The sequence below is a fragment of the Bubalus kerabau genome, chromosome 3, assembly GCF_029407905.1.
Source record: "Bubalus kerabau isolate K-KA32 ecotype Philippines breed swamp buffalo chromosome 3, PCC_UOA_SB_1v2, whole genome shotgun sequence".
NCBI lineage: Eukaryota > Metazoa > Chordata > Mammalia > Artiodactyla > Bovidae > Bubalus > Bubalus kerabau.
Genome location: NC_073626.1, coordinates 153,717,355 through 153,735,631, shown reverse-complemented (window position 1 = coordinate 153,735,631; position 18,277 = coordinate 153,717,355). Strand labels below are relative to the sequence as shown.

At 36.2% G+C, this 18,277-nt stretch overlaps 1 protein-coding gene across 4 annotated transcripts in view; it reads left to right on the top strand.

Annotated features, from left to right (window-relative positions):
* ERBB4 (erb-b2 receptor tyrosine kinase 4) overlaps positions 1 to 18,277 on the top strand; it is a 1,293,114-nt gene that overhangs the window by 871,953 nt on the left and 402,884 nt on the right. For all 4 annotated transcript variants that reach the window (XM_055573359.1, XM_055573357.1, XM_055573360.1 and 1 more), the window contains exon 4: positions 12,760 to 12,894. In XM_055573359.1, the coding sequence (XP_055429334.1) occupies positions 12,760 to 12,894 (135 nt within the window). The remainder of the gene's footprint in view (positions 1 to 12,759; positions 12,895 to 18,277) is intronic.

The following is an 18,277-nucleotide window of genomic DNA, read 5'->3' as shown; positions in this document are numbered from 1 at the left end:
TTGAATTTCATGGCTGCAGTCACCATCTGCAGTGATTTTGGAGCCCCCAAAAATAAAGTCTGACACTGTTTCCCTATTTCCCATGAAGTGATAGGACCAGATGCCATGATCTTTGTTTTCTGAATGTTGAGTTTTAAGCCAACTTTTTCACTCTCCTCTTTCACCTTCATCAAGATGCTTTTTAGTTCCTCTTCACTTTCTGCCATAAGGGTGGTGTCATCTGCATATTTGAGGTTATTGATATTTCTCCCGGCAATCTTGATTCCAGCCTGTGCTTCTTCCAGCCCAGCGTTTCTCATGATGTACTCTGCATATAAGTTAAATAAGCAGGGTGACAATATAAAGCCTTAATCATTGGGGAGGTACACATTAAAATGATACCACTTTCCACTAACCAGAATGGGTACCAAAAAAAAAAAAAAAAAAAAAAAAAACACAGGTTGACAAGGTTAAGAAGGAAGTAGATCTCTCATACTGTACTGATGGGAATATAAATTGGCAAAAGCACTTTGGAAAATTGTCACTAAGGCCCAGGAATTTCACTTCTGTGTATGTCTACAACATAAATGTGTACATATTGTCACTAAAAGGCATATCCTAGGATGTTCTAGTAGCACTAGAAGTAATAGTTCAAATGTGGAAAATACATGACCCAGATGTCCATGTAGAATTAGATAAACACATGCAACGCCATAGAACAATGAAAATGAACAGTATAGGTGAATTTCACAAACATAATGTTGAGTGAAAGGGAGCCAGACAAGAAGAATGCATGTAATATTTTTCCATTTATGTATAATGTACAAAAATATATGAAAGTGATCTTGCTCAAAGTTAGGATAGAGGTTTCAATAGGCAGTGAAAGCATGAGGAAGGCTTCTGTTGTGCTGGAATGGTCTGTTTTTTGATCTGAGTACTGGGTACATGTGTGTTCAGTTTGAAAAAATATTTTGCATATGATAGATGCACATCTTTGTATGTCTGCGTGTGTGATTGTTAAGCCACTTCAGCTTTGTCCAGCTCTGCGAAGCTATGGACTGTGCCTGCCAGGCTCCTCTATCTATGGGATTCTCTAGGCAAGAATACTGGAGTGAGTTTCCATGCCCTCCTCCAGAGGATCTTCCTGACCTAGGGACTGAAGCCACATCTCTTATGTCTCCTGCATTGGCAGGCATGTTCTTTACCACTAGTGCAACCTGGGAAGCCCTTCTGTATGTATATTGTACTTCAATAGAAATTTGGGAAAAAAATTTTGCACTGTTCAAGTCACAAGATTTAGGTTTTGTACGTATGTACAAAATGCCAAAAGATTTCTTCTGAGTCAGTGGCAGAGACTGTTTATTGTGTCCCGAGTCTATTATAATTGTCTAACTTTTAAACAGTATTTAGCTTTAGCTAGTAATATGACTGTTCAGTACAAAAACTGCAGTTCCTTACGTTTCATGGCCAGCTGTGGCTCCATGACTGAATTCAAACCAACAAGACAAAAATATAACTGTCTTGTGGCAGTCTGCAAGGATCCTCATTAAGAGACAATACAATCAATAAACAGCTATTTGAATAATTACTAAATATAAACTGTAATGTAATCCATAATTGTGTGGCAGAGCCTATGAGTACAATATCCCATTATAGTGTTGAACAAACTGAGTCTCACAAATATATACAAGGTCAAACATCTAGTAAGCAAAGAACTAGATTTTGAAGTTAGTTTTTTCCAGCTAACTAGATTGAGTATTATTGTTTTATACTCAAAGCCCTAATAGAGAAATATTAATCTATCTCTCTACCTACCTACCTATATCTATCATCTTTTTATCTTTCCATCTACCTATAATATTCAATATATTATAACTGTGATATATAAGATGAATTCGTGGGGAGGTTGGATTAGGAGCAAAATGTTGAATCTTCTATGAGATAATAGAGCCTAAATTAAGAAGTAGCAGGGAATATAAAAATAATAGGATGAATTAAAATAAACATTATGAAGATTTTATTTAGAGTGTCATGACATTAAATATTGAGGTGAAAGAATTAATTATAAATCTCAAGTTTTGAGTTTTACAGCATGTTACTTTGATTATAGTGGATATATGGAAATACAGGGGGAGTATAAGTTTGGGAGAAATCATTACAAAAAATATTAAACATGTTGACACATACATAGAATTATATAATAAAGTGAGACAACAATTTGAGAAGGAGATTCTGTATTTGTAATATAAGGCCAGTTACAATACAAAATTAATTTTAAAATTTACCAGAGACTAGGAATGTCTAAGTGGATTACTACCTCCTTAATGAATAGAAAGAATTGATATATTAAGATCAAACACATTTTATTTAATATTGTATATAGATAATGAAAATATCATCTAGTGCATAAGGAGAAGATATCACTACTGTGTTATTATTTAAGCAATTAACAACTTCTTACAAATGTTAGTCACATTCTGAAGATATCAGTATTATTATAATCTTCAAAAGTATTTGAATTTCTAGTAGGTGCTTGACACTTTCTTTGGTACCAGGGCCCCAGAAAGATGTATGCTGTGGTTCTTATCCTCCAGAGACCTATATTATGCTAAAGAAAAGTACACAAAAGAACAAAGAAGGTGAAGTAGCATTTGCTTTGTTAGATGAGTGATCCAGATAATCAGTGTCATAAGAGTTAGAGGCACTTCTCTAAAAACTAAATGGTCACGGTAGACTTCTCAGGAGAGCTAGGACTCAAGCTAAAAAATACTGATTGGATTTAAGCTAAAACATTGGATCCTGAAATGTGTATTAATACGTTGGAACATTGTGGGGAGAATTGCTGAGCTCCGTTCAATTGAAATAAAGATTGTTTTTGCTCTAATTTTCTATCTTAAGCCGACTTTTAGTGAATGTTCTAATCATATCTTCTTGAAATCGCCTTGCTCTGTTCAAAAAAACTGCCCACTGTTTCTTCCTAACGTTTGGTATCTGCATCATGAGCTTTTGACTCTGCTCATCGAGCTGAAATATAGAAGGTTACATCACTCATTTACATTATCACCCTCTCCCCACTCCCAATACAAATGTGACATTTCAATTTTGCACACTTCAACTCTCCTTAAATCATCTGTATAAAAACTTCAAAGCTTGATTGATGATGAATGAGCCATTGTCTCCTCAAGCACCCGGTTCTCATTAGCCTTTAGTGTCTCAGCTTATTAATAATGAACCTTGAGGGCTGACCCAGTGGGGTAGCAGCAATTCATTGTGCTCCTAGCTGAAAGGTCTGGGTTTGGGAAAGATACAGAAATCTCTGGACCAAGTCCATTCCAGAGATGATGTATTAAGTATCACAGGTGGATGATGTGAGCTGTATTACTTTTGTATCATTATCTGCCAACAGACTCTCATGGCTTAAGGTGATGACAGTGAAAAAGATGCATTGCTTTATGTCTGAGGAAATCCAGTAACTGCTTCCTGTAGCTTCATCTTGAAGATGGACTTTTGCCACTTTGGGTTTTGACTTCTTCATTATGACCTTTGGCTTGGATAGGCAATGAAAGTCTGATATATGCATTATTCAGAGTTTCTCAATTAGACAAGTGCAGTCTTTATTTTTATTATCATTTTAATTCTAAGGTTGACCTAAACGCACCCATGCAAAAAAAGACATTTAGATATACAATCAAGGATTGAGGTTTAGTATTTCATCCTTGCTTGTGTTTGATAGCTTTGTGAGTAAAAGGAAATGTTTACTACTGATACCAATCATACAGACTAAAGTGGAATATGGCTAACTGCACTTAAAGTTACAATCTTTAATTTGTAAAAAGAGAAAGACATTCAGTCTTGTTTATGAATTGTGGCTGGTGGGGTCAAAGCAATTTTGTCAACTTCTTAAACTGTGGAAGGAGGTCATATTAATCTGTATTTTCAGCAGGGATGCTACATCACAATTTGGCTGTTTCATACAGGGAAGGAGAACAAATGCCAGGATTCAGTATTTTATCACATTTTCTTTTGAGAGAATATATTTGCAAAATGTCAATGATTCTCTTAATGGTCACTCATCCCCCAAGTTCAGTATAATAACTAGCATTTGAAAATAAATGAAAAGTACAGAAGAACTTATTTAAATAACACAAACATTCCTTTCTCATGCAAATGAGAATTGAGGGAAATAAATGGTCAAACGTACAAACTTTATGGAGTGGAATGCTAAGACAAAAGTACTTTATGCCTTCTCTAGAATGTCATATTGTCACTTTACACCTTTCTAAAAAATGATTGATGTAACAATGTAAGGTAGATTTATGCTGCTGCTGCTAAGTCATTTCAGTCATGTCCAACTCTGCAACTCCATAGACTGTAACCCACCAGGCTCCTCTGTACATGGGATTCCCCAGGCAAGAATACTGGAGTGGGTTGCCATTTCCTTCTCCAGAGATAGATTTTATGGTTCAGTATAAAACATGCATTTAGACTTTTGTGTAGCATGTATTAGATATTTTGCACAGATTAGGGGAATTTTGTCTTTCTCCGATAGCTCAAAGTCATCTTTATTCACTTGATAAATAATAATGGAATCTGGTGAACAAAATGGGTTTAGTGATACCAGTGAAAATTGCCTAAATGTACCTTATAAATATTAAATATTCTACCTGTAGTAATTTTGCTCATTATCAATTAACAGCTTATATAAAGAAAGCTCTATCTCATTCAACTTATAAAAACTCTAACCTCAAAATAATACATAATATATATTTTTATACTCAAAATCTTATATTTTCTTTCATGGAGCAAACTTTTATAGTGCATCTGGCTTGTGCCAGGGTACAGTTTTGAACAAAACAGAAATGACTCCTGGCTGAATGAAATGTGGGAACCAGTAAAAATGACCTCACATCAGTTCAGTCACTCAGTCATGTCTGACTCTTTGTGACCCCATGGACTGCAGCACACCAGGCCTCCCCGTCCATAACCAACTCCCCAAGCCTACTCAAACTCATGTCCATTGAGTCGGTGATGCCATCCAACCATCTCATCCTCTGTCGTCCTCTTCTCCTCCGGCTTCAATCTTTCCCAGCATCAGGGTCTTTTCAAATGAGTCAATTCCTTGCATCAAGTGGCCAAAGTATTGGAGTTTCAGCTTCAACATCAGTCTTTCCAATGAATATTCAGGACTGATTTCCTTTAGGCTGCTGCTGCTGCAACTAAGTCGCTTCAGTCGTGTCCAACTCTGTGCGACCCCAGAGACAGCAACCCACCAGGCTCCCCTGTCCCTGGGATTGTCCAGGCAAGAACACTGGAGTGGGCTGCCATTTCCTTCTCCAATGCATGAAAGTGAAAAGTGAAAGTGAAGTCACTAAGTCGTGTCCAACCCTCAGCGACCCTATGGACTGCAGCCCACCAGGCTCCTCCGTCCATGGGAGTTTCCAGGCAAGAGTTTTGGAGTGGGTTGCCATTTCCTTTAGGATGAACAGGTTGAATCTCCTTGCAGTCCAAGGGACTCTCAAGAGTCTTTTCCAACACCGCAGTTCAAAAGCATCAATTCTTCAGCACTCAGCTTTCTTTATAGTCCAACTCTCACATCCATACCGTACATGATTACTGGAAAAACCATAGCCTTTACTAGATGGACTTCTGTTAGCAAAGTAATGTCTCTGCTTTTCATTTTTTTTTTTAATTTAATTTAATTTTTTAACTTTACAATATTGTATTGGTTTTGCCATATATCAACATGAATCTGCCACAGGTATACACGTGTCTCTGCTTTTTAATATGCTATCTAGGTTGGTCATAACTTTCCTTCCAAGGAGTAAGCATCTTTTAATTTCATGGCTGCAATCACCATCTGCAGTGATTTTGGAGCCCCAAAAAATAAAGTCTGCCACTGTTTCCACTGTTTGCCCATCTATTTGCCATGAAGTGATGGGACCAGATGCCATGATCTTCGTTTTCTGAATGTTGAGCTTTAAGCCAACTTTTGCACTCTCCTCTTTCACTTTCATCAAGAGGCTCCTTAGTTCCTCTCCGCTTTCTGCCATAAGGGTGGTGTCAACTGCATATCTGAGGTTATTGATATTTCCCTGGCAATCTTGATTCCAGCTTGTGCTTCTTCCAGCCCAGCATTTCTCATGATGTACTCTGCATATAAGTTAAAGAAGCAGGGTGACAATATACAGCCTTGATGTACTCCTTTTCCTATTTGAGCCAGTCTGTTGTTCCATATCCAGTTCTAACTGCTTCCTGACATGCATACAGATTTCTCAAGAGGCAGGTAAGGTGTTCTGGTATTCCCATCTCTATCAGAATTTTCCACAGTTTGTTGTGATACGTACAGTTAAAGGCTTTGGCATAGTCAATAAAGCAGAAATAGATGTTTTTCTGGAACTCTCTTGCTTTTGCCATGATCCAGTGGATGTTGGCAATTTGATCTCTGGTTCCTCTGCCTTTCCTAAAATCAGCTTGAACATCTGGAAGTTCACAGTTCACATATTGTTGAAGCCTGGCTTGGAGAGTTTTGAGCATTACATTGCCAGCATGTGAGATGAGTGCAATGGTGCAGTAGTTTGAGCACTCTTTGGCGTTGCCTTTCTTTGGTATTGGAATGAAAACTGAGCTTTTCTAGTCTTGTGGCCACTATTCTGTTTTCCAATTTTACCGGCGTATTGAGTGCAGCAGTTTCACAGCATCATCTTTTAGGATTTGGAATAGCTCAACTGAAATTCCATCACCTCCCCTAGCTTTGTTCATAGTGATGCTTCCTAAGGCCCACCTAACTTCACATTCCAGGATGTCTGGCTCTAGGAGAGCTATCACACCATTGTGATTATTTGGGTCATGAAGATCTTTTTTGTAGAGTTCTTCTGCGTATTCTTGCCACCTCTTCTTAATATCTTCTGCGTCTGTTAAGTCCATATCATTTCTGTCCTTTATTATGCCCATCTTTGCATGAAATGTTCCCTTGGTATCTCTAATTTTCTTGAAGTGATCTCCAGTCTTTCCTATTCTTGTTTTCCTCTACTTCTTTGCACTGATCACTCTGGAAAGCTTTCTTATCTCTCCTCGCTATTCTTTGGAACTCTGCATTGAAATGGGTATAACTTTTCTTTTCTCCTAAAGAGTGTTATTGAAAAAAGATAACTTCCATTCTTTGATTTGGTCAGAATGTAATTTAAAATTATGAACTATACCAGGAATTAACTGCTCAGTGTTGGTAACAAATGTCAGGGGAATTTTTTTCAGTTCAATTTAACAAATGTTCATTGAGTAACTGTTGTTTCAAATTTGACATAATAGGTACAGCAGTGAAAAATATCCCCTGCTTTCATGGAGTTTAGTCTCAATACTTCAGGTATAAATCATGTGCTATGTAAGTTAAATTTAACACATTGGAGAGGAGTGCAGTTTACAATTTACTTAGTACCCAAAAAAGCTATTTTTTTTTTTACTTGACTTGCACATATTAATCTAGTAGGAAGTGTTTGAGACACAAACATATTTAAGTGTTTAGTGGAGTTGTTTAAATAATGAAACTATACTTTTTTCATAGAAAGTTGTATTTACTATATCTTATTGTATTTCAGTTCAGTTCAGTCACTCAGTCGTGTCTGACTGTTTATGACCTCATGAACTACAGCACACCAGGCCTCCCTGTCCATCACCAACTCCCTGAGCCTAGCCAAACTAGTGTCCATTGAGTCGGTGATGCCATCCAACCATCTCATCCTCTGTCATCCCCTTCTACTCCTGCCCTCAATCTTTCCCAGCCTCAGGGTCTTTTCGAATGAGTCAGCTCTTTGCATCAGGTGGCCAAAGTATTGGAGTTTCAGCTTCAACATCAGTTCTTTCAATGAACACCCAGGACTGATCTCCTTTAGGATGGACTGGTTGTATCTCCTTGCAGTCCAAGGGACTCTCAAGAGTCTTCTCCAACACACAGTTCAAAGCATCAATGACATTTTTATAGAAGACAGTTTTGTTCTGTGAACTTGCTGGAAATATTTTTATATTATAGGATAAGGCTCATTGGAAAAGACTCTGATGCTGGGAGGGATTGGGGGCAGGAGGAAAAGGGGATGACAGAGGATGAGATGGCTGGATGGTATCACCGACTCGATGGACGTGAGTTTGAGTGAACTCGGGGAGATGGTGATGGATAGGGAGGCCTGGCGTGCTGCGATTCATGGGGTCGCAAAGAGTCGGATATGACTGAGCAACTGAACTGAACTGAAGACAATAGGTGGCAGATTTTTTTCTACCAGTTGTTTCAGTGACCAAGAATCTATTTGTGTCTGTCTTTATTTACTCTGATATATTTCCTGCAGGGAAAGTGAAGTTAAATGGAATGAGATTATTATACCTTAAACCCATTTACTTAGTCAACATTTTTTGAACCCTTCTATAGTTCTAGGCATCTTTGTTTGAATTTCAATTAAATCTGTGCTTCATTTGCCTGGATTCCTTTGAAATTGTCTTGTGTCATGATTTTAACATATAATTATTAATCACAATTTCATGCTGCTAGTGGAATACAAACTCTTGGTATAACAAAGTTGACACAGCTCTTAGCAAAGGTATAGCCAGACATTTTTCTGGTATCATCCTAGATAAATATCTTAACAAGATTTTCTCTTTTTCTAATCTTTGTCCCTTTTTCTAATCTAAACAGATAATTTTATTTTATTTTATTTTTTTAATTTAATTTTATTTTTAAACTTTACATAATTGTATTAGTTTTGCCAAATATCAGAATGAATCCGCCACAGGTATACATGTGTGCCCCACCCTGAACCCTCCTCCCTCCTCCCTCCCCATACCATCCTTCTGGGTTGTCCCAGTGCACTAGCCCCAAGCATCCAATATCGTGCATCGAACCTGGACTGGCAACTCGTTTCATACATGATATTTTACATGTTTCAATGCCATTCTCCCAAATTTCCCACCCTCTCCCTCTCCCACAGAGTCCATAAGACTGTTCTATATTTTAGAAAAGCTTTTATGGTCAATGACTCTATGGCTTTTCCTAGTGGCTCAGACAGTAAAGTGTCTGCCTACAATGCAGGAGACACAGGTTCAATCCATGGGTGGGGAAGATCTCCTGGAGAAGGAAATGTCAACCCACTCCAGTATTCTTGCCTGGAAAATCCCATGGACATAGGAGCCTGGTAGGCTACAGTTATGGGGTCACAAAAGTCAGACACGACTGAGCAACTTCACTTTCATGGTCAGTGAAGGTAGAAACATTAGCTATCCCTTTTGTCAGGTAAATAATCTGTGTCTTTTAGCAACTTTCTTGCAGGTTAATACCTTTTCCTAGAATTTTCTTAGTCCAGCAATAAATCTAACTGAATATATCCACACAGAACATATTAATTAATATTCTAACACTAACACTGTATAAAGCTATGAAATAAATATAAATGATATAAATGAGTAAATGCAATTTGACATTATTTCCTGATGCATATGTAGGTAATCAAGTTTATCAAAAGAAAATATAAGATGAAGTATACACAAAAACTCTTCTATAAATTTCAATAAAATATACACTTTCTGATTGTGAAATTATGGCATTCAAAGGCAAATTATGGTCTAAGCCAAACATAAAGGGAAAAAAAGACTATTTTCAGGGAAAATATACACATGCATGAATAAACTATCTATTATTAAGTACTAAAATGTTATAAATCCTGTTGACCAGAATTGCTAGCAGATGCTGAGTTTTGAATTCAGAATGATAAAAATATCACCCAGATTGATCATGATTATAGTCTCAATTTAAAATTTGAACATGTAAGATTATACTTGAATTTTTATTGCCTCTTTTTTAAACCCTTTTCCATGTATAAGCCAAGCTCTTGAACAGGGTATTTCTAAGAAATAAATGTTGACATTGGTAGGAGATTAATTTTGTTGAAGAAAGGGATTTGATGTGATTATTATTCAGCATAATATAATCTGATTCTTTAGAATATTTTTAGATAAGAAGTTGTAGATGGATGCTGTGTTCCTTCAGTATGAACTATTTAAATTAAAATGTGACTCCTGAAAAATATACTCTTTCTACAATGTTTGAGCTATTACATTTTCTATTCACATTTTTTTAAAGCAGAGCTTTTCCAAATCTAGACTGAAAAATAACCTTTGTTTCCTGGATAGCAGTCAAAATCTCCTTTCTTTGTCACCTAATGAAGAATTATTCCTAGAGCAGAAGAGCATCACCTAATGTCTCATGAGAAAGCTATTAGTATGAGATCCTCACATTTCTTAGCTAGAAACTTAATGCCAAACATTAATGCAGAAATCCATTTTCACAATCTTTCTTACCTCTTACATCTCTCTTCTTGCTTTGATGAAGATTGTATGATTAGGTCATGAAAAATAATGAACTGGGTTGTAGAAGTAGAAAGATGATTTAATTTCTTTGTTTCTTTTTCTCCCCCCTCCCATTTGAGAAAATGGATCCAATAGTCAGTGATATAATTAATAATGGAAATGGGATTGATTTTAAATGTGGCAAGTCCTACAATGTCAAAATTAATCTGGAGGATTTTATACATGCAATGTAGTAAGGCACTTTATACGTGACCTCCAATCTTACTTCCACAAGTACTTTTTTTATGGTGTTACATGTTCCTCTCATTCTTTTATGCCGCTTTTTGGTGTAAGGGGACTCTTGGCTTCCCTCATAGCTCAGTTGGCCAAGAATCCACCTGCAATACAGGAAACCTCGGTTCAATTCCTGGATCAGGAAGATCCCCTGGAGAAAGGATAGGCTACCCTCTTCAGTATTCTTGGGCTTCCCTGTGGCTCAGCTGCTAAAAAATCCACCTGCAGTGTGAGAGACCTGGGTTGGGAAAATCCCCTGGAGAAGGGAAAGGCTACCCACTCCAGTATTCTGCCCTGGAGAATTCCATGGACTGTATAGTCCGTGGTGTCTCAAAGAGTCAGACACGACTAAGTGACTTTCATTTCACTCAGACAGTCTTCACTTTCTTTAAAGGTTTAGCTTGGAATACTGCACAGGAGAGGGCTTCCCTGATGGCTCAGGGGATAAAGTATCCACCTGTAATGCAGGAGACACAAGAGACAAGTGTTCGATCCCTAGGTCGGGAAGATCCCCTGGAGAAGGAAATGGCAACCCACTCCAGTATTCTTGCTTGAAAAATCCCATGGACAGGGGACCCTGGTCACCGGGTCACAAAGGGTCCAACCCAACTGAGAGACTAAGCACACACTGCATAGGAGAGATGATTTTCTTAAGGCCAGCACAAGAGACAGATTTGGTTGATGTCCTGATATCCCATCCCTCACCTTCCTTGCTAACACTCCTGCACATTTTGGGTTTTGTTCGCATAACAATATGTCCACCTTAAGAATTTCTCGCTCAGCCTAGGATATTGGTTTGGCCAATAAAATGCAGATTAATCCTTGGGGAAACATCCCTTTTCAAATCAAAAGCCACCTGTTCATTCTTTTGTTTTCATCTTGCCTTGAATTCAAACATCTTTAGATACAACAGTCATCTTATGCTTGGAATGAATAAAGCCAACATACATAGTAGGTTGTGGGTACTGCAGAATAGCTAAACTAATATCCACAACTGCCTCTGATAAGTTTCTTATCATGTGAAAAAAAAACAATCAACGCTTATCTATATAAATCACTGTTAATTGAATTTTGTTTTTTGTATCTGACTGCTTTATGGACTGTTATATGATTTCTCTTGTTTTTGTATTAGGAAGAAAAAATGTAATATATATTGAGTAGGAAGATGCTATATGTATTTCTAATCAATTTCTCAAAATGATAAGAATAGTATTTTCAGAAGGAAAATCGTATTTTCTACCTTTTTGTTGGGATAATGTAAAGCTATCTGTACAAGAATCTATGTATATAATCAGCCACTGTTCAGAGGGAACAAGTTAGCTGATTAAGGCCAGTGTCGTAAAATAAGAATCAAGTAAAAATTGGTTTTGGTGCATTGTATCACAGTCTTGCCCTGTTGCAATAAACCAGACGATATCTATGATATCTTGCTTTGTGTTGTTCTGAAAGAATAATTGGCAGTTCTATTGACTGAATTTGAGATGAATAAAGAATACTTTTGTGATTGAAGCATTAAATTTACCTTCCATTTTTTGCTAATTACTTACCTAACTGACTCCAGTCAATGTCACATTGAATGAAACAATATTTTTAAGGGAAACTGGGCAATTTGCAGATAGCCTTAAAAATATTTACAATCTGTGAATGTTATTTATAGGAAAAAAAAATTTAAAGAGCTAATCAGAGATAAACAAGTTAAATGACCAACAAGGGGTGATTGGTTAAATAAATACTGTTTAAGTTACACCCTGGCATATCATATTCTCCTTAGAAATAACACAGAATAATATTTAATTACCTTTGACTATTAACCATTTAGTATTAACAAAATTATCAGGTTATGAAATATATATGCAATATTATTCCAATTTCAGAGGAAATAAAACAGAAAAGAGACTGATAGAATCTGTTCCAAACAGTGAAGAGTGTTTCTCTCTGAGTGTTTGAATTATGAGTTGTTATTTTTCTTTTTATTGTTCAATGTTTTCAAATTTCTGCAATCTATATGACTCAGAAAAAAGGTATTTTATAAGAAATCTTGACTATTAACAAAGTAACTGTAATTTAACCCTGAAGATAGCTTAAGAGTAAATTATTTTGATTGACTACCTTTCATCATCAAAAAGGTTGACAACAAATCTATGTTTGTTTGTTTTAATACAGAAATCCTAAATGGTGGCGTCTATGTAGACCAGAACAAATTTCTTTGTTATACAGACACTATTCATTGGCAAGATATTGTTCGGAATCCATGGCCTTCCAACCTGACCCTGGTGTCAACAAATGGTAGCTCAGGATGTGAGTAGCATTATCCTTTTTAATGTCTCAAAAGATTCTTCTACCTATTGTTTTCACAAAAATGGCTTATGTTTATCATGTCCTAACTAATATTTGAATTTTGAATGCATCCCATTCTATATAACAGAACAAGCTTTTTACTTTTCAGCTCTTTTTAGACTCATACTCCTCCATTACAAATTCTCATTTTCTTAACTGGATCCCTTTTGCTCAATCTAAATCATGTTACCATATTTCTAAGGTCTAAGCCTGTGGCCTTTTGTCTATAAATTTAAGGTTGGTGTATAGCTGCTGCTTCAACTCTTTGTGACTGTTATATCACTGAGAAAATGGTAATAGGACAAAAATGTACTTTCCTATTTAGTGTAATTTTTAGTTAAAAAATAGAAACCAGTGAACATTTTAGAATCTCTAAGCCTTCATTTACCCATAAAACCTGCATGGTAGTACCTTATGACAATTCTAAACACTATAAAAAAAGTGGAGAAATATATATTTCATGCAGAAGAATTTCATTACATTCTGATTTTAGTCATTAGCCTAATAAACCAACTGATTTCCCATTCTTAAACTGTTTAGTGTGTCTATCACAGATAATTTATTAGATTCAGAGTATTTAACATGATTAAATGACAAGCAAGTAATATTTGAGCTATCATTAAAACCTTTGGAAATTATTCTGCCTGGATTCTGTTTCACTTTCATAAAGCAGACTATATTGTCCCCACATTTATTATTACTGACATTTGTATGAGAGCAGAATCTTTATCAAGTGTTAACTTGAGTTTTGTATTTCTCATCTATTATTATATGTATCTCATATGAAATCAGAAGTATTTTCACACAGTTCAATAATTATTTGCAATAGTACTAATTGTGATATAACACTTTTGTAGGAAATCAAACTGTAAGGGACAATTAAATTTATTGATGATCCTAATAATATAACAGGGAAATATGAATATATTTGATCTAAATTGACAGCTGTGTTTCTAATAAATGGCTAAAATTTTTAGAAAAAAACTAAAGTAATGTAATTTGCTTGTCACCTTTGAGCAGAAATTTATATAAGATATTATCTTTGTTCAACAGTGTTCAACTTACATACCTTGTAAAATTATATGTGAATGAAAAATTGAATCTGTTCCTACTAACAAAGCAAATGATGTGCTTCAGTTTTCAGTCTGCCCATATTATAATATGATTTATATGAAAGGGAAAAATCATAATGTTTGGATAAGAGGAAAGGCCTACTGAATTTCAGTTTATTAGGTACTGGCCTCTAATGCATGAGTAAGATCAGACAAGGATGAAGCCCAAGACAGAAGGAAAAGGTATTGTCATCACCAGCCTTACAGGATGTAAAGTACTGAGGTCTGAGGGATTTTCAGCACTTTCACAGACAGCATCTCTTTTTGTTATTCTTTTGAGGGAAAATTTGAATATTGGTGCCTATAACCAAGCAACATTAGCTGTGTTTGCTTTTGAGTGCAGATAATTGCTGGTACAAAAACTGTGAATACAGAGTAGATTCACAACAATGATTCTTTACAGATTAACCACAAATTGCTTAATGACATCGGAAAGGCAATGGCACCCCACTCCAGTATTCTTACCTGGAAAATCCCATGGACGGAGGAGCCTGGTGGGCTGCAGTCCATGAGGTCGCTAAGAGTCGGACACGACTCAACAACTTCCCTTTCACTTTTCACTTTCATGCATTGGAGAAGGAAATGGCAACCCACTCCAGTGTTCTTGCCTGGAGAATCCCAGGGACGGGGGAGCCTGGTGTGCTGCCATCTCTGGGGTCACACAGAGTTAGACACGACTGAAGTGACTTAGCAGCAGCAGCTTAATGACATTATTTTTTTGCATAATGTTCTATTTGCTAATACAGTATACATAGTGCATGATACCATAGCTGATAGTAATCAATAGCTGGTGTAAGTCAAGTGGGCCTAAGGAAGGATCACTATGAACAAAGTTAGTGGAAGTCGTGGATTTCCAGTTGAGCTATTTCAAATCCTAAAAGATGGTGCTGTGAAAATGCCGCACTCAGTATGCCAGCAAATTTGGAAAACTCAGCAGTGGCCACAGGACTGGAAAAGGTCAGTTTTCATTCCAATCCCAAAGAAAGGCAATGCCAAAAAGTGTTCAAACTACCACACAATTGCGCTCATCTCACATGCTAGTAACGTAATCCTCAAAATTCTCCAAGCCAGACTTCAACTCTACGTAAACCGTGAACTTCCAGATGTTCAAGCTAGTTATAGAAAAGGCAGAGGAACCAGAGATCAAATTGCCAACATCCATTGGATCATCGAAAAAGAAGAGAATTCCAGAAAAACATCTATTTATGCTTTATTGACTACACCAAAGCCTTTGACGCTGCGTATCACAACAAACTGGAAAATTCTTAAAGAGATTGGAATACTAGACCACCTGACCTTCCTCCTGAGAAATTTATATGCAGGTCAAGAAGCAACAGTTAGAACTGGACATGGAACAACAGACTGGTTCCAAATGGGGAAAGGAGTATGTCAATGCTATATGTTGTCACACTGTTTATTTAACTTATATGCAGAGTATATCATGTGAAATGCTGGGCTGGAAGAAGCACAAGCTGGGATCAAGACTGCCGGGGGAAATATCAAAAACCTCAATAAGCAGATGACACCACTCTTATGACAGAAAGTGAAGAAGAACTAAAGAGCCTCTTTATGAAAGTGAAAGAGGAGAGTGAAAAATTTGACTTAAAACTCAATATTCAGAAAACTACGATTATGGCATCTGGTCCCATCACTTCATGGCAAATAGATGGGGAAACAATGGAAGCAGTGACAGACCTTATTTTTTTAGGCTCCAAAATCACTGCAGATGGTGACTGCAGCCATGAAATTAAAAGACACTTTTGCCTTGGAAGAAAAGCTAAGACTAAACTAGACAACATTAAAAATCAGAGACATTACCTAACCAAAAATGTCTGTCTAGTCAAAGCTATGGTTTTTCCAGTAGTCATATATAGATGAAAGAGTTGGACTATAAAGAAAGTTGAGCACCAAAGACTGATGCTTTTGAACTGTGGTGTTGGAGAAGACTCTTGAGGGTCCTTTGGACTGCAAGGAAATCCAACCAGTCAATCCTGGAGAAAATCAATCCTGAATATTCATTGGAAGGACTGATGCTGAAGCCGAAGCCCCAATACTTTGGCCACCCATGTGAAGAACTGACTCATTGGAAAAGACCCTGATGCTGGGAAAGAGTCAAAGTGGGAGGAGAAGGGGACAACAGAGGATGAGATAGTTGGATGGCATCACCGACCGGGATGGACATGAGTTTGAGTGAACTCCTGGAGTTGGTGATGGACAGGGAGGCCTGGCATGCTGCAGTAAATGGGGTCGCAAAGAGTCGGACACGCTGAGAGACTAAACTGAACTGAACTGAACTTACTATGGCTTTATCCTGAGTCAGTCGCTTCATTTATCTTCTCGCCATGGTTGATTATTGGCAGTTCTTGTGGTGTTAAATTTAACTTCCACATTGAGTCCCAGAACTACACACCACCAACCAATCAAATCACCCAAGTTAAGAATTTAGTAGGCATCATTGATTTCACCTTATCTTTGGCTCTTGGCATTTATTTAACCACTAAATGATACTGAATTTACCTGTTTCTTTATTATACATACTTTTAAGTTACCATTGCTCTAGTTCAGGATTTCATCTATTGCCTGAATTATTGGAGCAATCTCCAAATTCTTAATATTTTTTTGAGTTCATGACCCTGTAGCAGTCTGATAAAATCTATAGTCACTTTCTGATAATACTTAAATGAATAGGCACAAAATAAATATTTTATAATGTACATCAATATGCATAAAATTAATACGTTTATAAAGGATTACAATGAAAAAAATTATGTTGAAACACACCAGTCAGCATAATTTAAATCTATGATATAGTAATATGCTTTTTTATTATATTGCATAAAGTATTCTAACAGTGGAATAAATATTCAGTGTGGTTTGAAGTGGTGATTGGCATAAATATTATTTTAAAAAGGAAAGTCTCTTTAGCAAATATGTTGACAAAACCAGATAGCCACAAGCACAAAATTGAAGTTAAATATTTATGTTACTCTATATATTAACATGAATTAAAGATCTAAATGTAAGACCCCAAACTAATGTAATATTTCCCCCATCAAGTTCGAGAACCTCCTAAATTCTATCCACAGACCTTTTAGGGGGTCCAAGGATCCTTGGCTAAGAGCCCCTATAATTAGGTACTGTGCTTGCCTTTAGTCCTGACAACTTCACCGGACAAGATGCCCACAAGGGCTCAATTTAATGGAAATCTAACCATGACTTTGTCTAAAAACCATCACTACAAGTGTTGTGTAAGGTCAAATCTGAACAAACTCAAAGGCTTGGACTTTTCAGCAGATTCCTACTCATTTCCCCCTTTATGGAATGAGTTCTTTCAATTCTTTTGTCTGTATTGCTCTTCCTTTTCTGTTTGCCAGACAAAATTTTGTTCATAAACAGTCAGACACTTGTCAGTTGTTCTCTCTTCTAAGAAGTATTCTCTTTACTGTCTGCATTGGGTAACGTTTTCTGTGTAACCCTGTAACGACCAGTGCTGAACCCTGGCATGCTGCCTCACTCTAAAATAGAAAGTCCTTGTATAGAATGCCCAGTTCATCATTCTTTCCTCTGTTCTAGCATATGATAGATGGATAACAGATATGTACTGAATAAATAAATAAGTGAAATAGATCAGGTCATAAACAGGAAAAACAGATGGATTCAAATTACATTTTCTTCCATCCATCATTTATATTAAAGAAAATAGATCTGAAAAATAAATCATAATCAACAGACAGGTAGCTTATACATTTCAGGTATTTTTCAGGTAAGTAGGCCAATATGCATCTGTATCCTTAATTTAATTTATATTTATATAATTATAAGTTACACTATTTCTATTAATTATATTTATGTTCTATTTGTATGTGTTATATTTATAACAATTGTAAGATAAAATATGTTTCCTTTAGTGTTTAGAGACACTAATTTGTGTAATAATTGTAAATATGTACAAATCACATATTTTTGACAAAGAATTTAATAATATTTGATTACTTAATTATATTTTGCAAGATACTTCTTAATTATGCTTTTAGGTATGAGTACAATACTAATTCTTAAAGCAGAAAAGTACAGTATTTTCAAGAGCAACCAAGCCATTTATTGACATAATGCTTTGACTATAACTGAAACATTGAGGAAAAGGTTTGAAGTGTCTGAAGTTTAAGCTTGAAGTGTTTGAAGTTTAATATTACTTATTTAAAAATATGTTATTTCAGAATAATTATAACCAA